Genomic DNA, 26,024 nt, shown 5'->3' with positions numbered 1-26,024 from the left:
ACTGAACTGGTATTCTGCTATTTTTTTTAATAGCGAGTATAAAATAATACAACTTCGACACTTAACATTGATTCCCTTCAAAGGAAGATAAAAGTAACTGATTTTGACGTTTGAACACTTCAACAGTATACTGTCCAGTACATACGTTTGTACTGGCGCCCCCTATTGAAACAACATATGAAAAGCAGTTGTCCTACTTACAGCACATGGAGTCTCATGTTACTGATGACAGCTGCACTTTAGCCAGATGAGCAAATTCACTGGAAAATGATACAGTAATTAGATTAGTTACACAAAAGTTGATGGGATTCTGCTTCTTTTTGAGTTTCAGCAGTTCTTTTGAACACTCACTTTGACTTTTCTGCTGTTATGACGTGAGCTCTCCTTGCCATTTTTCAGTATTAAGATCAGTAAAAATGTTGAGGCTGAGGGAAATTACCACAAACACGTCAGAGACATCATGTATTTTATTACCCAGAACAAGGCAATTGCCAGCAACACTTCTGAGGTAACTGAAATGTAAACGGAAGTCACTGACATTAGATTACAACAATGAGGAGAAAAAGCCCACAGTCCATCTTGTAGACTGTTGCATATTAAAAGCATCTTGATGTGAACATTATACACAAGGTCTGAACAGCTAGTCTACAATTGGTGACTTATTTGTGCGACATTGTCAGTTTTGTCTTACTTGGCTGCAGAGACACGTCTGCTGTATTTTTGTCCCGAAATGGACCACTTTAAAGTCTGATTGGGTCGGTGAGGGGGGCGGGTCTGCGCGCTGCCACATGAGCCATGCCCGGATTGACAAAGGAGAAGTTCCGGAACATGGTCTGGTCCATGCTGTTCATGAGCGTCCGATCAGCGCACGACAGTCGTGGCTTCTCGTTGATGAACTCTTTGTCAAAATTGCTGCAGTCGCTGGGGGACGTCTGCGAAAACAGAGATGTCAAGTTGGAGACCTTTAAAAAACAACCAAAAAAAAACAAAAAAAACCCGGCACTTCTCAAACTTTGAGCCAAGACGAAAACATTTCACTAGGGCTGTGCAATTAATCGAAATTCACTCACCATTTACGAAAATAGGCAAAATTATAAACAAAAATAAAAAATATTAATACTAATTTTGAGTTGTTTAAATTTATATAGTTTCACCTTTTTTATTTTAAAATTTAATAAATCTTGTTTGATTTTTCAAAATGCATAAAGTGAAAGAGGGTAAGAATATGTAATTGTTTTTCTTTTCAGATGAGTAAAGATACATTATCTGTAAACACAAATGTGGTTGGGGATCATTAAGTTAACTAGATAATGCAAACTGAAACTCACCAAGGTTGGCTTGAAGGGCGGCACCACCTTCCGCTGTTCAAGGGCCTTCCAGTCGGTGGCGGCGAAGAAGCTGTGTAGCCTGATGTTTCCCTTCACTCCCAGCCGCTCCTCGGGCTCCCTGACAAACAGCTGCAGGATAATGGCCGCAGTGAGAACAGTCGCAGCAAGGACAAACCCACGTCGGCATCCGACCTTGATCAGGATGTCTTTGGTGTCTCGGGTCAGCCAGCGGGGATACGCTGGGTTGTCGGTGCGAATGGACTGAAAGAGCTCCTCCTCGTCTCGGCCGTAGAAGGGAGACTGACCGATGAGCATCTCGTACAGTAGCACGCCAAACGACCACCAGTCCACCGAGCTGTTGTACTTCTGGCCTAGCAGGATCTGAACACACAACTTTCATCATCAATCAAGTGGAAGAGTCGGCTACTTTGACTACATGTTTTCTGTAGATTAGACTGTTTATGAAGCTCAAAATTCGCAAAATGGAAACAGTTGGTAACTCTCGGACGTCAAGGTAGTGTTGTAGCTCGTAGCCACGCATGTTGAGCGGCATTACCTCCGGAGCAATGTAGTCCGGCGTCCCACAGAAAGTGGACGTCCTGGCCTCCTCCAACATCTTCTCCTTGCACATACCAAAGTCCGCAATCTTGATGTGCCCCTCCGAGTCCAGCAGTACATTGTCCAGCTTCAGATCCCTGCAGACACAGAAGGAAGGAAATTACTTTGTACACATATTACCGTAGATTGATTGGTGTACATTGTATTACTAATAGAGCTGTCAAACGATGACATTTTTTAATCAGATTAATCACATCTTAGAATTTTGATTAATCATGATTAATCACTGACTTAAAAGGCTTTTTTTCCCAACATATTTTGCCCGCTAAATTTGAAGCGCACCTATTTTGTGTTAATTTTTTCGACATTTAATGTTATGAGGACGTCTTCAAAAATTTATATCCACTGCAACACGCTCATCCTCCTTTTTCTAATCAATTTATTATTTGCATAATTTAAAATGGGGGGAAAAAAATGACCTACGGCATATGTAAACATTTATTTACTTTAATGCATGTAGTTATGTTTATTGCTCAAACTCCAACAGCTACCTTTAACGTAACCATCCACTGTCGGCTAAAAAGGATCATCTGCGGTCAAAATCAATAGTGTGATTAATCTGTGGTAATAAAATGATTAATGCGATAATTTTTTGTGATTAATTAATTAGTTAACGCTTTAACTTTGACAGCACTAATTACTAACCAACGTTTTACTGGTCTGTTGTCTGTTGTCTGGTGTTGTCTGGTATGGTGTTGTCTGGTATGGTGTTGTCTGGTCTGGTGTTGTCTGGTCTGGTATGGTGTTGTCTGGTCTTTTGTTGTCTGGTCTGGTATGGTGTTGCCTGGTGTTGCCTGGTGTTGTCTGGTCTGGTGTTGTCTGGTCTGGTATGGTGTTGCCTGGTGTTGTCTGGTCTGGTGTTGTCTGGTACGGTGTTGCCTGGTGTTGTCTGGTCTCGTCTGGTCTGGTGTTGTCTGGTCTGGTATGGTGTTGCCTGGTGTTGTCTGGTCTGGTCTGGTCTGGTGTTGTCTGGTCTGGTGTTGTCTGGTCTGGTATGGTGTTGCCTGGTGTTGTCTGGTCTGGTATGGTGTTGTCTGGTCTGTCCTGGTCTGTCTGTCTCTGTCTCTGTCTCTGTCTCTGTCTCTGTCTCTCTCTCTCTCTCTCTCTCTCTCTCTCTCTCTCTCTCTCTCTCTCTCTCTCTCTCTCTCTCTCTCTCTCTCTCTCTCTCTCTCTCTCTCTCTCTCTCTCTCTCTCTCTCTCTCTCTCTCTCTCTCTCTCCCTCTCTCCCTCTCTCTGTCTCTCTCCAGTATCTTTTGTCACCTGTAGATGATTCCTCTGGAGTGCAGGAACTGAAGGCCGCAGACGATCTCGGCCGCATAGAAGCTACGGTGCGAGAGAAAGTGTAAGGGACCATGTCCAGAAGATAACCTGAGACAAGAGCACCTACGTGGATCTGTGCAGGTCAAACTTGTGGCAGTTCTGGATGTGGAACATCAGGTCGCCTCCGTTCAGGTACTCCATCACGAAGAACAGGTTCTCCTGGAGGAGGAGATGTGGACTGAACTGCATTTTGCCAGACGGCAGATCAAATTAGAGGGGGGATTACCTTGGTCTGAAAGGTGCAGTGCAGGTGTGTGAGGAAGGGGTTTTCCCAGGCTAAAGAGAGGACCCTCCTCTCCACCATGGTACACTCCACGTCATCGTCCATCAGAACCACATCTTTCTTCAGAGCCTTGATGGCGAAAAACTGTGCGCTCTTTTTCAGCTCAGCTAAAAACACCTGAAGAAAAAAAGTTAAGCAAGGCAGTTTGACGATTTTTAAATTTTTTTTTGTCTTCGATGAGTGTCTTCACCTTGCCAAAACTACCCTTGCCGAGCATCTTATGCAGGACAAAGTCATCGATGGAGAACTTGGGCTGATCCCGCGAAGGGAAATCGTAAAGATGTTCTTCCTCCTCCTCCGATGCCTCGACTATTGGCTTATCGGCGACTGCTGGCCCCTCCCAGGAAACACCCTGCACCTCTGCGGAGTAGTTACACATTTAAGAGGTCCCCCCGCGGGACAGCAGGCATATCAAAGAGAATACCTTTACTCGTAGGTGTTGCTAAAGTTGCTGAATTCATTTCTAGCGCACTCGGCCGGATCATTCCCGGCTGGTTGACGCCTATGGGACCTTCCCGACTGACGATGTCGGTTTCTCTGGTGCTCTTGGCCTAGAGGACGATAGGTGACACTCTGTGGCATCAGCATGTTAATACAGAAAGAGTGGAAGAGTCACAGAAAGGCATGGAAGTCTCCCTGCCCAGTCCTGACCTGCTGTTTGGTCTCGATGATGGCCAGCGCTTCGGCCATCAGCTTCTGGTTGACCCCACACAGGTTGGCCACTTTCTTCTGGCACTTGTGGTGGACATTCATGCCACATTCTAGTGACAGAAAGCAGACAGTTAAGCGTGTGGAGCAAAACGCACTTTTCCACGCTGACAGCGACATAAAAGTGTCCCCTCTCACCCTCACATTTGAGCCCCTGCTTGGCCAGCCCCCACAGGAGGGTCCCGCAGTGTTCGCAGAAGGTGGGGCTCTTGTAGTTGTACACTTTGAACCTGTGCGGCATGTCGATCTTGAAACGCTCCTTGTGGATCTGAAACACGCCGCCAACGTAAGGTATCAATTATTAGCTCATTTCAATTGACCTTAACGTGGCACGCCCCTCCCGGCCACATTGTGCGACAAGCAGCTCCCTCCGACATTGTTTGGGCAAAATTAGCAAGTTGTCAGATCTTCCTTGTGATTTCTTGGTCAGGTATTTTCAGGACGCTGATATTTCTCCCTCGTACCAAGCAAAGGGGGCTTTAAATGTTTTATTAAAGGGTGTCTTCACTCCCTCACCATGCCCAAAAACAAAAGGAAATATGCATCACTTCTGCTGCAGATGTAAGGAAAAGACCGAGTCACCTCACTCACTTTGACTGATTGTCAGCAAAACCGAAGTTTTAGGACATTATTCACATCAAGCAGGGTAAGAATAAATTCATATTACCTCATAGTTTCAATGTTTTGTTGGCATTTATAAATAGTAAGTCAACAAACGCGTGGGTGGTTAGCTACCCGGAGCTATCGTTAGCCTTTGGCTAAAAACAAGGGAGAACATTACCTTAGTACAGACATAGTAGTTTCTGGTCATTTTGGAGGGATTCAACTGGTCGTGTGTGCAATTTGTTCTGTTGGCATTTATAGTAAATAGTAAGTCAACAAACATGTGGACGGTTAGCTACCCAGAGCTATCTATATGGAGGGATTTGACTGGTCGTGTGTGGGGTCTTCCACAAAGTTTGACCCAGCGCAGACATTTTTCGTAGTTGTTTGCGGGTTTATCGAAGGGAATAAACCGGACAGTGTCTCTATTATGTGTCTCTTACACAAGCCGTGACTACAGCAGGACGCCGTTTAGTCGATCGGGATAACGAATATCACTCTTACACAAGCCGTGACTACAGGGTTTAACCATTTGATAGAATTTTTTCTTGGCTTTGGACAACCACGCAATGCACTACCGGGAGCTGGATTACTTTTGTTTGTCCGTAGCAAAACGCACGTGCCGTCTCAGACTTGCGTCTTGATTGGTTTACTAGGTCACGCGGGCGTGGTTTACGGTAACACATACGATAACACATAGTTAAGGTCCCTACAAGTCAAGGACGGACGGAAAGACGTGTAAGATTGGACCAGCTCTTTGGATGTGTTTGTTACCATGGTTTCTTTGCTGTTGATGGCCGAGCCCGTGCACTTGGCGATGACCTTGTCGATGCATTTCTTGTGGATGGCCGCGTTGCACTCTGCAGGACGCACACAAAAGAGAGCAAATCAGACAGACCACGCAATCACAGCGCGTGTGAAAGTAGGATGACACTCACGTCTGCACTGGTAACCTTGCTTGTTAAGACCCCTGCCAAAAAAAAAATAATAAAAAAATCCAAACAAATCACTAATTATCGTTTTAAACAAAAAATAAAAGAGGATGAATGAACGTGACGATGCGAGTGGCACACCAGACAAACTCTTTGCAGACGGAGCAAAAGGTGGGCTGCGGGAAGAAGGTGGCGCTGAACTCGTGACACTTGACCACGTGAATTTTGGCTTGTTTGATGGCGCCACGCCGATGATGGAGGGCAAACAGACCTTCGCGCTCGGAATCTCCATCAGCGTTGCCCGCCGCGTCTGAAACAACACGCACCCATTCATATTCCAATTTGGTCATGTGACGCCACTTGACAGGACGGGCTGCCATGACACTACCTGTCACTTGCAGGACTCAGCATAGTGTTAATATTTTTAGATTGAAAGAATGCCGTCAAACGAGATTTATTTAAACAAGTAGAGTTTGCATCATTACTGACTTTATGAATATAATTTGTGCAAGTTTGAATGTCAAATTACTTACCACTTATCTCCAGGTAATATCTGGCTTCCATGAGCAGGCGGCCCTGCGGCTTCAAGTCCAACTGAGAAAGAAGCAACACGTGTGATAATTTAAGGCCAACTCTTTTTGTAAACCCCAATAATTTTTCAAAAAATGCTGATAAACCTCCAATATGTGTGTTCCCATGAAAAATAACCTGGCTCTCCCAAAAAACAAATGAAAAAAAAAAATCTTGAAAAAAAAAGAAGTGAATCTACAGGTGCTTAATCGCAAGTATGTGGGGTACATTATAGTAGAGATATGCCGCCCAACCCCACAAACAAATTTATTTTTTTTTTTTACATTTCTTATCATTCCTTTTTTTTGTTTGTTTGTTAATGGAGGCCCTAAAGTGACTTGGGGGTAAAACATTGAAATCCCATAATGAGAAACATTTCTCAACCAAATGAGAAACCTTGTCGTTTTAAAAGAGAAAGTTTTCTCGTTTGGACGAGAAACGTTCTCATTAGGATGAGAAACGTCTTATACTGTGAGCTGTATCTTATTTAGCAGCAATGTCCTTAAAATAAAATCCCAGGTGAAAATATCACCAATGTAGTTCATGCACTGCATTTTCACTCAGAAATGCAAACCGAAATGTATTTACAGCATGCAACGGACTACTTCCTCATCCTAAGAATAAAATTTTGCCTCCTAATGAGAAAATTTCTCATCCTAACAAGACAGTTTCTCGTTAGAACGACAACGTTTTCTCGTTAGGGTTAGGGGTGAGCATTCTTAATCCATCTCAACAAATATCAAGAAAAAAAATCAAAGTTTGCCTACTCGTGCTCCACATAAACGAAGTAATGAGACACAGCTTTGAATGAGTAAATGGTCATCAATGATCATAGGATCATTTTGACCTCTAAGTTGTCCCAGAATCTTCCTGTTTTGCGTGAATATTTCCGTTTTCCTGTAAAATGAGCAGCTGTAACGAACTGTAGCTACGCTTAAATCTGAGCTGAGCTCTAACAGATGGCAATGTTGCTCCTAAAAGGGATGATGTGTGTAAAGTTTGAAAGCGTAAAGCGGTGACCTCCGAGCGGATTTTGCGACAGCCACGCTCACGCGCACACACGCACCCACATCTCCAGCTTGCCGTTCTCCTTCTTGCAGCGCGTGGCCAGCGAGTCCAGCGCCACGGTGGCCTCCGACTTGAGCTCGGCCGTGCGGTCCTTCACCATCACGTGCATGATGCGTCCGCGGTGCACGTGCGCGTCAAACGTGGTGCTCCACGGAGGGTACATGGTGGGCTTCTTCTGCTTGTACACCTGGCCCTTTTCTGCAGGGAGGGCGAGAAATGAATCAGATTTACGCAAAGTAGTACTTCAAGCCGTCGCGCGGATGATTTTTTTTTGCTTTGACTTGAGAGCAGATATTTGAGATCCAAGCGTGAGATCAACTCTGTTCACTTCACAACGAGCAGCAGTCACGCTTACGAAAGTCCACTAGCGTGATGCTAACACTCAATGCAAAACACCATAGACGGGCTAACAAAAAAAGCAATAATGACTATCTGACACAAACAGTGCAGCAACACATGTACACTCTAAAAAGAGCACTGTTGAACCAACTTAAGATTACAAATTGAATTGTTGACCAACATTGTAATAACATTGTAATTATGTTATTATAACGTTGTAATTACTAACATAATAACATTGCTTCAATTGGTAATACACAATTGAATTAAATTAATCCGAAATTAATCCAAAGTTTATTATGTATTATTTATTTATTTATTATTATATTTATTATTATAAATATTAAATTTAATGAAGTATAATTAATTCAACTGTAACCCTGTTCATTTACATTATTTATAAATTTGCTTGACATTTATTGTGTTGTACGACGGAGTATTAGGGCCACGTATAGATATATTTTTTTAGCGGGTGGGGGCAATAATCCGAGAACTAGCAAATTTGCGAGAAAAAAACACAGACATTTGGTTAGTGTTGGCCAGCTGATAGTGGATCAGCAAATTTAAATTAAGAATAAATCTGTATCCATCCTGCCTTTTCATTTATAACCACTAATGAATCCCCTCATTAGACGATAGCTACGCTATGTTACGCGTATTTGTTCTAAGTTTCTGAGTTTTTTCTCGCAAATTTGCCACTTCTCAGAACATTGCACCCACCTTCTAAAAAAAAGTACATTTATACGTGGCCGTAATACGCCGTCGTAAAATACAATACATGTCAAGTAAATTTATAAATAATGTAACTGAACAGGGTTACAAATGAATTAATTATAGTTCAATTAAACTTAATATATTCACTTTTACAATGTTATAATAACATAATTACAATGTTATTATTATGCCACTTTTTTTATTATTATTATTATTCCCACAAAAAGAGGGTGCCACATTTAAATTATGTTATTGTCAATATTGTGACCCAAACAAACAGGCTGGTGTGCATCTGGTTGCCAAGCGTGCTGTCGAAAGCATTGACCTTCTCACCACTATATCCGCGTGATTATCGGCTCTCATTGACATCTGCTGTTTTTTTGTTTTTGTTTTTCCCCACGCGTTATAATAATGTGGCATATATCCACTTGCATAATGCCCACATGCCTGCACAATAATAAAGCCCGCTAAGCTTCCGACTCCCCAAAGTGGTCGTCATCATCGGCTCATCGTCTGTCTGCCATCTGTGCCAGAGTGCAAACGCGAGCGGCGTCATTTTTGCAAGCAGGTGACGCCGCACTCGGGTGTCGCCGTATCACTTCCTGTGCTTTTCTTAGAAAAAGGAAGATTTTTTTTTTTGTCTTTTTGTTACAGGCAAGTTTACTGTGTTGCTGCATGAGCGTACGGGCATTCATTAGTTAACCAGCACAATCCAAGAGATTTTAAAGATTAATTTCACAAATATTACTGTATTCTTGATTATGAAAACACTTGGTAGGCCGTATTAAAGAAGCAGACAAAGCAGGTTCAAAATGACCAGCAGGTAGAAATACTAAATGATCAGGTAGCATTTCAATAAATCACCATGTCAACAGTAGCCGCCCTTAATTTTGCATGATGATGAAAATCCTTGCAAAACATTTCCACAGCCGAGAGCCAACATACGTGACGAAAGCAATCTTTTTATGTTTTCATCTTTTTTTTCCCCCTTTTATTAAACCTAATTAGCAGCAGAAGCTTTCAACTTGACCCTCTGGGAAAGCCCTCATACTTACAATGTGCTTTGTAATATATTCAGGGGAAAAAAAGTGGGAAGTTGTTTCATGCATTAACAATACATTATTTAAACAAATAAAATAAGCTGTATATACAGTAATAGCTGATCATGTTTTTAAATCAATAAAATGTCATCACAACTGGTATTATTATTGTATATTTTCAAATGTGCGCTGCAGATAAATAAATGCAAATACAAACCAATGAGGAGCATTATTACTTATTAAACTACGGTAATTCAACTTATTATTATTATTATTATTATTATTATTATTATTATTATTATTGATGATGATGATGATGATGATGATAATCAACGGGCTACAAGTAGAAAGAAAATGGTGTGGATTTTTATTTATTATTAAAAAACAAAATAAAATAATTTAACACTCAAATTAATAAATAATTACAAATTATGATGACATTATTTGAATTATGTTGATAGGCCTTAGAAGCATCTTTAGGACCTCTAAAATTCAAAAAGTGGTCCTGCTTTTTGCTGTCACTTATGAAATGACGGACTAACAGCAAGCCCATGTTAATAACTGTAACAATTGACGACACTTTCATCCAAGTAACTAATGAGGTGAAGTCATATTTAGCCATGTCCCACCTGTATCGACGGCCTCCTTCATATAAACGGCGCAATAGGGGTTGAGCACCTCCTCGTGGTACTCCAGGCCCGGCTCCATCTCAAAGTTGGAGAAGCCGATGCGCAGGAAGGGCGACATGGCAGCGAGTGCGTGCGCCAATCTTCGTGTTGGCTTTCCTCGACGGACAACGAGCTGCCCTGGTTCATGTGAGACAGGCAGAGGAGGAGGAGGAGGAGGAGGAGGAGGAGGAGGAGGAGGAGGTTGGCATCCAGATAACCTACGAGAGGAAGAGAAAGGAGATGTGACATCACAGTAAATGTCTGAGGCAGAAGCATGAGCACATGGCAAAAAGTCAAATGATGAAATATCTCAAATCAAGGCAGAATATGTTTGTCCTCTGTATGCCAAGATATTTCAACACTGCAAAAAAATGGACTTAAAAGCAGATTTTTACGAATTTTCCTGTTCTACTGGCATATATTAATCATTTTAGTAGGTTTTTTTCTTGTCAACAAAACCCACCACTTCCACTTGTGATATTTGAGGCCTGTGTGTGTGTGTGTATGTGTGTGCGTGTATGTGGCACTATTAATAGAGGTGAAATCCTAAACGTACTTCAGCAACATTCATACGCGTGGGCATAACTATTGGGACGCCTTCAAGAAGGGAAATATTGACGCAAATGTCCTGATTAAATTAGAGCGTGGAAAGTGAAAGCTTTTTATTTTTTAATTATTATTATTGATTGAGCCACAAGATGTCGCCAAAGCCCTGGCTAATATGAAAAAAGTAATTGGTGTCAAGGAAGTATGTTGACGTGATACATCGGGAATGACAGATGTATATTAAGGAGGAGCTAAATTTAGCCTGGGTTGTTAGTAGAAGTTACTGAGAGCCATAAGCTGCTGCCTTTTTTTTTTTTTTTTCAAAATTTACATCATCTGTAAGCCACTTATTTTGAATAAGGTTAAAATGACATTTTGCGATCAAAGTTTATGGACATTAGGGCTGCTCGATTATGAAGAATATATTAATCACAAGTACTTTGGTAAAAATTGAAATCACGATTAGCGTGATCATTTATTTTACACCGTGCCACCTGTGAATAAATAACTATAAAATAAATAACATATATTTTGGAAGGGCCCAATATTTGTGCGTGTTCATGGCAAAAGGGGAAGTGAGATGTTGTGGTACTGTGTACATTTCAGATCCAACAGCACAATGGGAAGCTAAAGCGGCTAATTAGCAATCATCCAGGAAGTGGGCCACCTTCACAACAATATCAACTTTCCTAAACGTTGAACGTCCTCCCACTCAAGTCGCAGTGCAACTTCCTGTCGCCTTTCAAGTCATCTCACTTCCTCTCCAGTGACTTGCGAACTTGACACTTTTAAACGTTTGCACATTTGTCCTGTCTCTTTTTGAAATATTAAAGAAAGCTTCCATTAGCTGTCGCTGGTTTTTGAACACAGTACTCTAAAATCAGCCTTTAATGCACAAGATGATATTTAGTGGAGTTGTTTATGTGCCCACCCTTGGTTGCTCCACATGTGAAGGTCAAGTGCCAGCGTGCCAGCTGCTGGAGACCTTTACTTTCATGAGCATGAAAGCGGCGTAGCTTTTTGAAGTTTAGAGGAAAGGTGGGTGCTGGGGGTGTTGATGAGGCCATTGTGGGTGGAGAAGCCTTTGACTGTTCGCGGGGGGTGTTGGTTCAAAAGACCAAACATAAGTGACATAAATGAAATCGAATTTAAGGAATTTCTTTTCGAATGATCACATTATAGTAAGTCTTGACACAGTGCACCTGCATGAATCAGCCACTCTAACTTTGCATTTGATAAAATGTGTAATTTCTAGGTCCTGTTCCAATAAACGAAATGAGTGCATCAAAGATAATACAGATCTGAAATGGAGATGAAGCTGATTATGACAAATGAACAAAATAAATGTCAAAACTAACCTAGAGAAGACCACAAGAGGGTTTGTGAGTGACGATCGAGTCTCAGCAAGCAGAGTGACTTGTGAGCGCATCTATCAGCACGCGCCACTCTTGTGTCCTTGCTGCGTTCAAGAACGTGGGATTATACAGACTTTTTTTCCACACACACACCACAAGAACCCGGTGTCTCGACAAAACAGCTTTGAATTTTTGACACTCGCGTCACAAATTTGAGCTCTGAGTTATGTCCTATTTTCAGACTTATGATTTGATCCTACAAAGTGCAACAAATATGAAGAAATTATCATAACTTCTTTATATTTTTACTTTTAGTGTATATCTGTAGAAACAATTCAGTAAACATAAATGTTATTTTTATCCAAAATTCCTTTAAAACGTAGCGGGCCCTCATTCCCTCAACACCACCTTCCCACTTGGCTAAATAGTTCTGTCCACAAGAGGACGCTATTTCTCACATAATGACCTTTGGACCGTACAAGAAAGCACGAGAGATCATTGTTGAAACAGTTGAAAATTTCCGGTTTGATATGTAGCCAAGTAACACGAAAAAAAATATGTATTCATTATCGTGAGAATGAGCCAATAAGAATTCAAGTGTAACCATAAAAAAATTCTAATCTTGGCAGGAAATGCAGTTGTGTCAATCAATTGAACTAACACATTTTTACGTTCTTTCTGGGAGCTAAAAGTCAACTCCCCTAATTATTTTCCATTTATATCTGTTACTGTAATATAATAATATTTATATACAGCATATTTGTCAGTACGTGTTGTTCAACTGCAGATAAAGTGCTACTTCCTGTTCAGAGGAGGATTACACATCATTGGAAAATCTTATAATACGAGACTGCAGCCCCCACCCAGTTACATGCACAGCAGCACATGCATTATTATTGTAGTTAATATTATAAAATACACATGAAAAGGAGTAAGCTTTGAATTAAAGGAGGTACATTTGATTTAACAAACACAACTGTGCTGCTAAGTGCACACATGCACACAAATAGAGCATAATAAATACACGGCCTTGCGTTTAGACATCAAGCATCATCTCTAAAAGAAGAAAAGAAAAAAAAGGAAAAGAAATAGACATCAAACATCAGCGTGCAACACTGCAGCTGGTGTGTGGTGTCAGTACAAGTACACTTCAGATTTACTTGGTGGAGTATACTTCCAATAAATACAAGAAAAGTAAATTGGAAGTATACTCTCCTAAGTTTGAGTATACTTCAAGAAAATACTTCTTTTTGGTAAGGGGAATTAGGCCTACTACATCCTTTTAGTTGTATTTATATTATGGCCTACAAGTGGTTTTCATACAAATATTTATTGTAAATATGACTTTGCTACTGTGCTAGCAAAGGTTAGTGATATTTGTGGATGGTGGCCATAAATTGATGTAAATAAAGAAAGAAAGCTACATTGTGTTTGATTACTAATATACTGTAAGTTACTCTCATAACAGTAGCAGTGTAGAAAATCAATTTTAACATTAGTTTTCTCACAACATACTAGTTGTGTTAGCTGCTACGCTAACTGATATGAGTAACAAGGTTCTGTTGGTTTTGAGTGATGCACTCAATTAATGAGTCATGTAGTTCTGTTTGTTTTTGTTTTTTTTAACTAGTTCTATTTTATATGCAATTTGGTCATCATGTGGGAAGAGAGAAAAGCCATTCTAGGGGGAGCTAAACAGCTATTTGATCAAATGATATTTTACAATCACTTTTATCAGTTTAGATTTTGTCTTCAAATATAATTTACACCAATTATTTCTGTATTTTGCACACAGACTATTTTTCAAAGTTTCATGTAAGTGATAGAAAATGTCCCTCCCATTACCCACAAGCACAAACTGCTGCTGATTGATTGGTAATGAGCATCACCCTTGGTTGTGACAACGAGGGACCTCTGATTGGCTGGTTGCTTTCATTAAATGCTGGTTTCATGGGTACTGGACCTAACTATGGCGGTGTTCTTTTGTTTATAGTAAGACTACTGTGCTGTAAGACAGACAACTATCCAGTTGTTCTATTTTAGTGATGGCAAAATGAAGCCCCGTAAAGCAATGAAGCCCTGCAGTGAAATGCTTCACACACACGTAGGGGCTTCAAGATGATTCATTTCCTCGACTACGCCATCATGTGGACAGAAAAATGTATAACATGCTTGGTGCATGCAATAAAATGGTGGGGTGTAAATCATGCTCTAAATACAAAAGAATATATATTTGAAGAGTGTTTTAACATGAATTGTTCTGTGTTACTTTGTCTATGTTTGTGCTTATGCAACAAGTGAAAATGTGAAAAAATGAGGTAAAATAAAGTGCTTATTCATTTTTATTTAAAAACAATATTTTTTCCAAAGTTTTTGGACTCAGGCGGTTTCTTTTTGTGCATAGAATTTCACCTGCTTTTGAAAAAACTCTTTCACGTGGTACTGATGAAGCAGGGGTGCATAGATATGAGACAGCAAGTTTGTATAAACTTGGAAGCGCATATTTCTGTGATTCCCAGTACTGAAGGGGATTTTCAACTCTGGGGATATTTTCTTCTCTTTCTTGCTGGTTCCTTGAACTCCATCGCAAAAAAAGAAGCTCGTCGTCGACGGTCAAATTGAATGCAAAATGCAAAGAAGTACCGCAGTAAGGGACCCGAAAACACAAAAAGTGAAGGGGAATCCATAGCGTTTCTTTGCCGCTTTTATTTCGAACTACACTCAAACCTAGCGAATCATTTCCTGAATCAGTCACGTGGTACACCCGCTTCGCGGGGCTTCAAACGTCATCACGTACGTCATCGACACACGCATTGAATCGCCGTTCATGAACCACTCATCTACATTACTCGGCACACGCTTCAGGGATTCGACCCGAGAAGCACATCACTATTCTATTTGTTTGTGTGCTTTTTGGCTTTCAGTGTGGTGTTCGTGGCTTCTGTCCACGTTGGCTGATCCCATTCCCGATGGGCCGCAGTTGCAGAAATCCCAAGAACAATTTGAATAATTGTGCATTTTTGTTCACAAGGAGTTTTGGACATGGAGTGTCGCGCGATCATAGCTGAGATCGTCAATCGGCAAGTCCAATAAATAGTTGACTACTGCATGAATGTTAAACGGGATGTTCATTGTGGCAACAGTGAAGATCTGAAATGTACATCAAATATGAATTGTGTGTTCTTATCTCATAGATGACTGGCACGTATGCCATTACTGAGCCAAGTGCAGCAACTACAGCGTCACGTGCATATCAGCAACATGATCTCCGCCAAGCAGCTGACAACGGGAATCGGCACCATGACCCTTTGTGCTCTCGTCACCATGCAGATCGATCTCAGTGAGCACACCCGTGCATGGCAGTAAAAGACCAACGTCGCTCTAATCTGCAAGTGTTTGGGCTACAATCCTGCTGTGTGCTGTCTGGGCGCAACAAGACAGGGTAGACAAACAAGGCAAACCTCACCGTGACATCAGAAAAGGTTGAAGTTGAAGCATCCTTCAATTGTTAAATTGACCTTCTGCAATAAAACTTCTACAATTTCTTCACAGGTGCAGGTTCACAGATTGGAAGGATTTGAATTTTTTTTTCTTTTTTTTTTAAACTGTAAATTCAATAAAATTGTATTCACTCTTAATGCATGAAATGAGTCATTTTTGAAAAATTTATTTTTTATTTTGTTGCAAAGCCCATCCATCCAGATTGATATGGGATGACTTTTTTTTTTTTTTTTTGTAGCCCAAACAGTCAAAGTACATGAGTTTTTTTTTTTTTTTGTGAGATGGATTGAAACCACATTCTGTAGGTAGTTTACTACATAGTCCCATTGCTAGCGCTCCAAACTGATTGCTTTTGATTGTATGAAATCCCTGTATGGTCTGCATGTAAAAACGTCAGCGTTAAATTTCACACCCCTGCAAACTGTTTTGACTACAATAGGTGAGCATTTGAATTCTTTCCTGGCTTGTTTTGTCATGTCACTTATAGTGACAGCCCTTTTATGACACTGAACATGTTTATGATTTCTCAATAATTGTGAAACAAATACTAATATGCAACACTTTTTCTATATATATTTTTCATTGTTTAAATCTTCACACTTCCTCAAAAATCAAAATGCCCCATCACTGGTGAGCTGAACAGGCCAGTGGGTTACTCATGTGGTCCTTCAAAGTTACTTGGTCTCACGTTGGATTTTTTTTTTTTTTTTTTTTTTAAGAAATAACTCCATATCTACTTCTAATAAGGCTGTCAAGATATTTCACTATTTCTTAGTTTAAGACCTCTGGCATTTCCCCCCCTCTTAAATTCTGATTTTCTTTTGCTTTAGTGTTTATCTTTATTTGTGATTTTGTTAGGTATGATGTCTTGTAAAATTAACAAGTTCACTCTTTTGCTTCTGTACGCCATGTTCTGGTTGTAGATTACAATTTGTCAAAGAATTGTTGAAGGGAGGAATACAATACACGCATAAAAAACACGTTGGTGGGACCGAGTCATTTAAAATGTTTAAACTTTAAAATCTGGATGTAACGTTCGACACACATTTATGACAAATTTACCCTCGACTTCGTTATTCAGTACGGCGTTTATTATTATTTTAGCTTGTTAGCTGTCGACTTAGCTGCGATCCGGAAGTTAAACACGAACCGGAAATAGAAATGATGAATCGTTTGGCATGGTGGTTTGTTTGTTTCGAGCGAGCCAAGTTACGTTAGTAGTATTAGTCGGTGTTTTTCGACAGTTACTTCCACAGAGGCGTCCACAATAAAGGAATATTGTCTTCACGTCGGCTGCTGCCCGTCTACCTGCACGTCAGTCGAAAAAAAGTGGCCACGTGTCGTGAAAAGGTAACTGATGCCCAACTTTCCCCACGTTTTCACATGGTCCTCGAAACGTACATTTTTGTTTAAAAAGAACCGTCGTCTCCAATTTAGCGTGTCCTAAGTTGACTCGATTAGATCAAAACATTTAGGTGCGTTTAAACAATCTAGAGACGTTACTGTTGTCCAATGTAAAATGTGTTTATTAGTCTACCTGCCATAAACACGAGGACATGTGAAATAAATAAATAAATAATAATAATACAGCAGGATGAAAGAAAATCCAGTTTGAGGATTTGAAAATGTTCTTATGAGTCAGTGTTCCTGATACCTTGCGGGATTAGTTGGTGCTGCATTCGAGGATGGTCGGAATTTATCGGAGTTGTTTTTCCCCAGTTCTGATTTATAGAAACCCTTTGAGGCGAAAGTAAACACTCAAAATTGTGGATAGTGATTAATTGCTTTTTTATATATCCTCATTTTGACCTCCAGCAAACTTGCTTCTTGCAATTTTGCTTCATTTATTGCATTTATTTTATTTCATAAGTATATCATACAGTTCAGTAGTTCACCGTATAATTTAATGCAGGGAGATAACGGTGCACTGTCACGTACGTTGTGTTACGTGGAGTATATTGGATAGTTATGAATGAAGAAAGTTATCTAGTTTTATACTCGAGTAAGATGTTCATTCACAGTCTGTGTTTCCAAAGGGGTCGCCATTGTAGAGTGACGTCACATTGTAGTCCGTCGGTGAAGTCGGTGTACTTTTGCTGCATTCGAGGATGGTCGGATATATCAGTTGTTTTTTTTCCGAGTTCCGACCTGAAAGCGTTCGAGGCGAAAGTAAACAACCAAAATGGCGGATAGTGATAAATTGTTTTGTTTTTTTATTTTGGTCCTCAAAACTCATTTTGACCTTGAGCAAACCTATCTGCTCGCAATTTTGCTTCATATATTGTTTTTACCTTATTTCATAAGCATTCCATTCCACGGTAAACTACTAAACTGTATGGAATGCTTACGAAATAAGATAAAAACAGTAAATGAAGCAAAATTGCGAGTAGATAAGTTTGCTGAATGTCAAAATGAGTTTTGAGGATCAAAATAAATAAATTTTATATATATATATATATATATATATATATATATATATATATATATATCACTATCGACATTTTGGTTGTTTACTTTCGCCTCTAACGTTTTCAGGTCAGGACTGAAAAACCCCCACAACTGATATGTCCGACTTCCGACCATCCTCGAATGCCACATAAGTTCCAGAGGGCGGGACAGCAGCGGCGAAGGCTCGGTCTTGTGCGGGCGATGGGCGTGAGAAGGGTGGAGTCAGCAGAGAGGAGCGAGCGGGTGGAGAAGTGGCTTAGGTTGGACTGCACGGACCTGCTTGCTGACTGCACGTATCACTTGTATTCTATGAAAAATCATCAATTGACGGCAAGTCGTCAAAACTTCAATAATATGATATTTAGGAAGTAGTGACGTGATATTTAAGAGTATTTCAATTGTTTGAAAGCCAAGTGTTTTATGCAAATTGACACCTACAATATGCAAATGAGCATGACTGACTGCTTCCGTTTCTGTTTTCTTGACATGATGGAGGCCGTTTGGGACATGGATGGGTCTGCGCTTCAACCATGCAATTGGAAACCTGCTTTTAGACAGGTACGTGTACTTTTTTGAGTCAAAAGTGTCATGCTGTGTGCTTGAGGTGTGTCTGATGCCACTTAGCCATTTGTCAGTGAACTTTGACTTCTTCTTGATGTACTTGGACACACACCAGAATCACATTCAATGATTCTGAACGTGCTTTATTAAAATCATATTGGCGTGGCCCAAACGACTGAAGAATACATTTAGAAAAAGTTTAAAATAAGATGGCAAAATAAAACAAATTATTTTTTTAAATTCAATTAGATTGATTATGTTGCCTACTTCAAATAAATACTATTTGTACAAAAAAAATAAAATAAATATTCAAAGCACATGTCTCAGAGCATTGAATGATGTACTTGTTGTCTGGTTCCACATGTGGCAGTGTTGTTCAGTCGATGAATTGGGTTTGGCCTATAGAGAGATGGGTCGGCCAGTTGGTTTTTGGTTGTGCTCATGTAACGAATGACTTTCCAAAATGGCCAAATTGTTAGGTACACCCAAGTTGTTGTCTTGGCTAATGTATACAGGTTTGGATAGTAGCTAATAGGGGTGTGAATTGCCTAGTACCTGACGATTCGATCCGTATCACGATGCATAGGTCACGATTCGATTCGATACCGATTAATCCCGATATGAATTTACAAGTCGATTGTTGCGTTTTTTTTACTCAAATTTAGAAAATACCATTCAGTAAACTTGTACATGTATACTGTAAGATTTGTATGAAAATGTATTATTTATTGATCTGAAACTTCAGTCTTATAACTGTAAGCTACTGTATTTAACAAACGGGTTGTAACATTTTTCATGTTTAAACAGCGTTGAAATAAAATATTAAGGCTTAATGTTCCATTAATATAACTTTCTTCCATGCTTAAGGTGTGAAATTTAGACGTTTTGTTGAATATTTTTCCATCAAAAATGGATGTTAAAAAATCGATTCGGCTGCCTATTGAATCGATTCGAGAATTGCGTGCTGTAGTATCGCGATATATTGCCGAATCAATTTTTTTTAACACCCCTAGGAGTTAGTAGGGGTGTTAAAAAAATCGATTCGGCAATATATCGCGATACTACATCGCACAATTCTCAAATCGATTCAATAGGTGGCTGAATCGATTTTTAAACTTCCATTTTTAATGGAAAAATATTCAACAAAACGTCTTACTTCAGGTTAGGCTTCACACCTTAAGCATGGAAGAATGTTATTTGAACGGAACATTAAGCCTTAATATTTTATTTTAATGCTGTTCAACCATGAAACAGATTACAACCTGTATAAAACTGAAGTTTCAGATAAATAAATAATACATTTTCATACAAATCTTACACTCTACAAGTTTACTGGTTAGTATTTTCTAAATTTGAATGAAAACAATTGACTTGTAAATTCGTATCGGGATTAATCGGTATCGAATCGAATCGTGACCTGTGAATCGTGATACGAATCGAATCGTCATGTACGAGGCAATTCACACCCCTAGTAGCTAGACAATTCATGAGGTGTCAGTCAATACCCCACAAGTGTACCTAATCAAGTGTCCAAATTGTCCAAATATTAGGTACATTCTCTTATTTCTTAAATGCACTTAGAAATGATTAAAAAAAAAAAATATTGCAAAAAAAAAATTCTGCTTTTACGGATGATTGCACATGCTAACCTTTATTAATGATTTTTAACTGAGGCACTTTAATGACATTTCGGCATCATTACTTACTCACTGTCAGGTCTTTTTTGTTTATTTTTGTTTTGGTTGAGCTAGGTAGCATTTGACTTAGCGAGCCCAAAATGTTGTGAGTAATTTGATGTGAATGAGCATGACTGACTCCTTTTTTGTTTTTGTTTCCTGACAGGATGGAGGAGGTTTTGGATGAACACGCAGCCAACAGCCTCAAGACTTGAAGACATGTGGATGGGTCTGTGCTACATTGACAGCAAGCTGCTCAAGGACAGGTGTGTGCGCTATTTGAAGGCAAATGTTGTGTGCTTCAGGAATGTGATGTCACTAAGCCATTTGTCAGTGCGCTTTAACCTCTGCTTGACACACAGCAGAACATCATTCAATGCTTGGGAACATGTGCTTAATTAAATGACATTGTTGTGCTCAAATGATTGAAAATGTTTGGCAAAATAACACTAAAGTATTTTGAAATAAAACAATCGATGTTACTTTTGCCCACTTATAAAAATAATAGTATTGGCACATCTCCAGAATCATTGAATAATGTTCGTCTATTGGTGTGTTTGTTGTGTTTTGTCCCATGTAGAGAATGGTCGCTTGTGCTCATGTGACATCACACACAACATGCTGTCGTGTGCTGCTGCATCCATGTACAGCCTGTCAAACGGTGTTTGTAACTTGAGTCCAACATTATTGCTGAGTCCAAAAAACTGGTTGTCTGAAGTCAAATATATTGTTCAACTGGAATCAGTGTCTCTGTGTTTATTTCTAATTGCACGTGGAGTTTTCAAATTGTGATGATTTGTCATTGCAAGTGAATTGTTCAGGTTGTTCTACAAGATGTTTTGGCCTCACATCCGAGCTGGCTTTCTCGGTTCATTTTCAAGGCCAGATGGCGCGATTTTGAGCATGAATCGAGGAAGCCTGCTGGGACCAGAGGCCAAAACATCTTCAAGAACAACCTGAACAATCCACTAGCAATCCATTAAAGGCCCAAAAAAATGCTTTTTTGCTATTATTAAAGGAACACTTTACTTATTGATCCATTTTTAGCAGCAAAAAGTTGCTACTTTTTCAATAATTAATTTGGTGACGTGATTATTTTTTTATGTACATTTAATAACTTTTAAACCGATGTTAAAATGAATCGAACGCCGGCATGTTTGTTACACGTGACTAAATAACCCGGATGTTTACGTCACTAGTGTGTAAACGCTACACTATGGAAGCACTATGCAACGCAGCCGTGCATCTAGCGTCAAACCCGGAAGGATTAAACCTTATCGCTTCGATCCAACACGACAAAATAACCCTACCGAAGGAAAGTCTGCCTTGGATGTGAAAGTTGTGGCGCCAGATGGTCTTTTCGGGCACAAAATAAACTTTAACGAACGAGTGAATCAGGCGGGGGGGTGGTGCGGGAGCTGCACAGGAATGGACAATCCGCTAATGAATGTGTGCTGGCTGGAAATGAAAGAACTCGAGGATCGGTTCCTTGCGGACAATCTCAACTGCCAATATCCAACAGGTAACGTGACACACAGCACGAGCAATGCAAAACGTGTGGAACTGACGAACTATTTCAGGAAAAAGAAAAAATAGTAAAATTAAATGTATCATCGTTACAGCGCCCAACCTCCCCTAGCTGTTTTTTTTCTTTTCTTTTTTTGCGTAGCGTCCCGATGATGTAAACGAAAGGTTGCAAGAAGGTTGTGTATTAACCGTGTTTATTTATAGACAGAATGAAGTAAGGAAATGCGAGACGCCGTTACCTAGGCTGGTTACCACAGGAAGAACAGCGGGACAGAACACAAATGTAGTACGTCGCACACGACACATGATAATGACACTAATCCACATTCTATAAATTTTTTGGTAAAATAAGATTATGAACATGGTCAATTTGTGAAGTATAAACAACTTACGAGCTAATAAAACATAACGTCCTCGTCCCCGTACTTGACGATGTTCACACTCAAATGAATTATGAAATAAAACAGTCCGTGCAGTATAATAACGAAACATGCCTACCTTTCGCTTTAAATTTGCTTCGCTTCTCCGAGATCTTTCAGTGGCCGTAGGTAGGGACTCGATTTGTGCCGGCTGTTGGTGACAGTGAAGGCTCCGTGTTGCTAGCAGTTGCGGAAATAGCCGCCAGAGATCCTCCATCGGCTGGATTATTTCCCACGTCTGGTTCTTTAAAGATACTCGGTACTGCGTTGGGCTTTAGTATTAGGCGTGTGGCGTACCCCATCTCAAATTGTAACATATTTTCGAAGTCCTCATGCCTGAAATGTTCGCTGCACACACGCGCCTGCTTGTCCTTGCCGGGAGGTTGACAGCACTTAGCAAACAAACCATTGTCTACTCAAGTGTTTTTTTTTTATTTTTATTTTTATTTTTTTATTTTTTTTTTTTTTTTTTTTAGGGGGGTCTCGCGGGTTTTTCCTTGCCGACGCCTTGCAAAATTTCGCAATACACAAAGGCACAAGTGACAGTTTGTGTCCTCCTCGTTGTTATGTCTGCGTGAACTACTGTTCGCCAAGAGAGTATACACACTAGTGACGTCACCACTCGGGGGCGTTCCAACACGGAAGTACTTCTATGTTGAAGAAAAGTTAAATAAATCAATATAAGGGTGTATTCTTCAGCTCTTATGCATTTTTCGTAGCTAAACTAACTATTTACTGCCGATCAAGCCATACATGTAAAATTAAAGGAGCCTTCCTTTAAACTTCAACATGCAAATGAATGGACGTAGCGCCACCCACTTCAGGAAGAAGTCTGAGTTAATTTGCATAACTGACCACGCCCTCTCAGAATTAACCTATTGGCTGGCAGTATGCAAATTAATTTGCATAGCCACACCCACTTTTCCTTCCCCAGATGGGTATGTTGCCAAATTTACATAGCCACACCCACTTATGCAAATATCTAGCCAAAGAAATTTGCATAAACTCCACCCACTTATGAAGCCAGCCAATCAGTTTTTGGCATGACTAAAGGAAGCACCAATCAGATTGGTTCCTGTTCAGTAATTTGCATAACCCCACCTACATGCAACTTGAACACACCCCTTTGTTTTACAAGATACATTTCAAAAGGTTTGGTTACTAGAATAGATGCAGTCTGTCAACTCTTTTTTTTTTTTTTTTTTTCGTAGCGTACACTTTAAGTGGCAAACTGAAAAAATACTTTCAAAAAAAAGTTCAGAAAACATGCATTTTGACAGCTTTATTTTTTTTGCAGAGTACATGTTGACAATTTAAAAAAGAAAAAAAAAAAGTGTAAGTTGGATGACTTGATTGCTGTCTCCTTGTCACCAGGTGAAATGAGCCAGCAGGAGCAGATTGTGTGGACCTAAGGCAAAACGACAGTGAGTCAAGTCAACCGCAGATGTTTTTGAAATGTGATGAAATCCACCAGCACAGAAGGGGACCTGACAACTTGTCTGGGATCTGGGCCAATCGCTCACAGCTGCAGCGCCAGGAAGCCTGCCATATCCCTCTGCGCCTGTTGCAGAAAAACATCAGAAGACAAGCTCGCCAACCAAACGACATTCACAGCTTAACGTCAATTGTGTCAACTTCTTGTAGCTGATGGCATCAATGCAGCACCAAGAAAACAAGTGTTGAACAGTCAGTGCCCGGTGAAGTGGACTTTACGATGCGTTAAAAATATTTTTGACTGTAGCAAATATTTGACCCAAGCTTAAACCCACCAGTGCAGAAGAGGACCTGCGAGTTGTTTCTGGGACTGTCAGTGATGACGCAGCTGCATTCACATGAAGATGACCATGAAGACATTTCAGTAACACCATTGACAGAGCACTCAGACCAGTCCAGCTTCTACGTCACTTTATTATGGGGAAGAGAGAATAAATAAATCAGCAGCAATGACGCCAATGTACATGTTAGTCTTGCCCCCACCCCCAACAGGTGCAGGATCTTGCTGGCCAGGCAGTTTCTCCGTGATGACAAATTCAAGACAGGAAGCCTCCCAGGAGTGGTTGAGCTTCCCCAGGGCCCAGCGATGCTTTGGTACCACCTAGTGGACATAAGCAGAAGAAAACCAACGTTAATGCATCATCACAAAAAGGTAAATGTACCTTTGAGGGTCAGAGTGAGGCGCAGTTCAATGCGGCTTTGGGGCAAACTACAAAAACAGGTGTTCAAATGTGTTTAGCAAATGTCAGCCATGAAATTCTTGTTCCTCAGGCAGCTCTGCTTCAAGTCATGCTGCAGTTTTTACCTGCATGCACACAAAAAAACATCATGTCAGTAATGGTCAGTGCAAGTCACCTGACATGTCCTTACCCTCCTTCAGCCTTGTCGATGGCAACTACATGAGGCCAAACTGTCAACTTGTTTTTCAAGAAGCCTGGCAAGGTGGAGTTAATGAGGTAGTGTACAGCACAACATTTTGTCATCCTGGCCATTAGAAATTTACACATTTATGCTTGTTATGTGTTCCCACCTGAAATGTATCAATGGAAGCCTCCTGTTGGCATTCAGCATGTTGTAGCTCATTTTCACCATTTGTTGGAAACCAATTAAAACATGATATCACATTTTAACATGTATGAGTTTGTCTCACCAGTGACGAGAACAGGTCTAAGCTGGAAATCGTGTCAGTGGCTGGGCTGAAAGACACGGACGGTTACATAGTTAACTTAAAACATGCAAGCATATTTAGCCTGTGGAGGGAGAATAGATAGACAGAGCAAGTATGCAACCTTCAAGGAGAGTCGTTCACGTCAAGATGCAAAACTGTGGACAAATTAAAATTATGTCGAGAGGTGATTCTATTGTAGTTGTCAATGTATAAAGTACAAACGCTGGCAACCTACCTTCTGCCAAACTGTACTTTTCTCCAGGGAAAAGGTGAGTTAGTTAAAAAGTACGTCGTGTTATTCAAGATTTGCCGTTTCCAAGCACCGTTTAGGCGTTTAAAAGTTTTAACAAGTACGTACTTTACATAAAGCGAGCATTTTTTATTTTTTTTGCCAAACATGTCAAATGAGTTCGTGTACGCGGTTGACGTTAGTTGACCGCGATCGAGCAAACATTTTAGCCCGCAAGATGTTTGCACGCTGAAAATGTGAACATAAAAGTTACAACCACGAGATTAAAAAGAAACTTAAAACAAACCTCTTGTCAAAGTTTTTGGTCACCTTATATAGATGAGTGAAGAACAGCAGGCGGACGGTGTCGACGTGATGCTGTCAGGCTGGTGAAGAAACGAAAGACCGAGCGTTCAATTAGGCACAGCTTATATAGGTTTTTGGTAACGTCATCACCTGCGCTTTTTTTTTTTTTTTTTTTTTTTTTTTTAAAGCTTTATTTAACAAAGAGTCCCCTCCAAAAAAATCTTTCAACTGCACTGAGATACAGAATCATGAAAATGTGAAGTGGCTGCTGCCGTGATCGAACCCTGCTCTTCTGCACCAAAGACCGTGTCATTAACCATTCACCCAACTTCGCTTGGTGCGGCGTCTCCTATAGGTAGTAATTATGCCTTAGAGTAATGAATGGCAGCCAAACTACAACCGCTAATTCTATGAATAGAAACGAAAATCCAGAAGTCTTCAAAGCCGAGATGGTCGAATGGTATACGACATTGCTTTCGGTTTACTTGTTGTCGTGTTCGATCCTCGCTTACTGCAACCTTTAGGTTTCGTCATATATGTTTATGTAGTACGAGGCTGCGCAAGCGAGGATCGAACCCGAGATCACTTGAACCGGAGGCAAAG

General features: G+C 40.3%; 1 protein-coding gene and 2 long non-coding RNA genes across 12 annotated transcripts; 1 reads left to right on the top strand and 2 right to left on the bottom strand.

The window, feature by feature from the left end:
* Positions 1-453: 453 nt before the first annotated feature.
* On the bottom strand, positions 454-12,186 carry prkcq (protein kinase C, theta). Of its 2 annotated transcripts, XM_077499453.1 has the most exons (18): positions 12,096-12,186; positions 10,153-10,409; positions 7,429-7,628; positions 6,326-6,386; positions 5,934-6,102; positions 5,799-5,830; positions 5,635-5,720; positions 4,396-4,525; positions 4,201-4,310; positions 3,974-4,100; positions 3,740-3,909; positions 3,493-3,666; positions 3,334-3,425; positions 3,207-3,269; positions 1,885-2,023; positions 1,521-1,709; positions 1,329-1,457; positions 454-932 (listed from the first exon to the last, which is right to left on the bottom strand). In XM_077499453.1, the coding sequence occupies exons 1-18, from the start codon at positions 12,164-12,166 to the stop codon at positions 741-743; spliced, it is 2,391 nt and encodes a 796-aa protein (XP_077355579.1). In that variant the 5' UTR covers positions 12,167-12,186; the 3' UTR covers positions 454-740. The 2 variants fall into 2 exon arrangements, with proteins under 2 accessions (XP_077355579.1, XP_077355580.1); XM_077499454.1 differs by lacking the exons at positions 10,153-10,409; positions 12,096-12,186 and having other exon boundaries at positions 7,433-7,512.
* A 4,550-nt stretch (positions 12,187-16,736) lies between these two features.
* On the top strand, positions 16,737-24,848 carry LOC144003815 (uncharacterized). 2 transcript variants are annotated; one of them, XR_013279084.1, is made up of 4 exons: positions 16,737-16,943; positions 18,537-18,599; positions 20,445-20,544; positions 23,599-24,848. It is a non-coding gene; the product is annotated as an uncharacterized LOC144003815 (long non-coding RNA). The 2 variants fall into 2 exon arrangements; XR_013279083.1 differs by having other exon boundaries at positions 18,129-18,599.
* On the bottom strand, positions 23,492-25,561 carry LOC144003813 (uncharacterized). Of its 8 annotated transcripts, none has more exons than XR_013279077.1 (8): positions 25,423-25,528; positions 25,122-25,142; positions 25,008-25,041; positions 24,869-24,914; positions 24,202-24,319; positions 23,994-24,128; positions 23,696-23,785; positions 23,492-23,632 (listed from the first exon to the last, which is right to left on the bottom strand). It is a non-coding gene; the product is annotated as an uncharacterized LOC144003813 (long non-coding RNA). The 8 variants fall into 8 exon arrangements; XR_013279080.1 differs by having other exon boundaries at positions 25,122-25,137; positions 25,446-25,525; XR_013279078.1 differs by having other exon boundaries at positions 25,446-25,524.
* Positions 25,562-26,024: the final 463 nt, after the last annotated feature.

Source organism: Festucalex cinctus, chromosome 16 (genome assembly GCF_051991245.1).
Source record: "Festucalex cinctus isolate MCC-2025b chromosome 16, RoL_Fcin_1.0, whole genome shotgun sequence".
Taxonomy (NCBI): Eukaryota; Metazoa; Chordata; class Actinopteri; order Syngnathiformes; family Syngnathidae; genus Festucalex; species Festucalex cinctus.
This window is presented reverse-complemented; position numbering and strand designations above follow the sequence as displayed.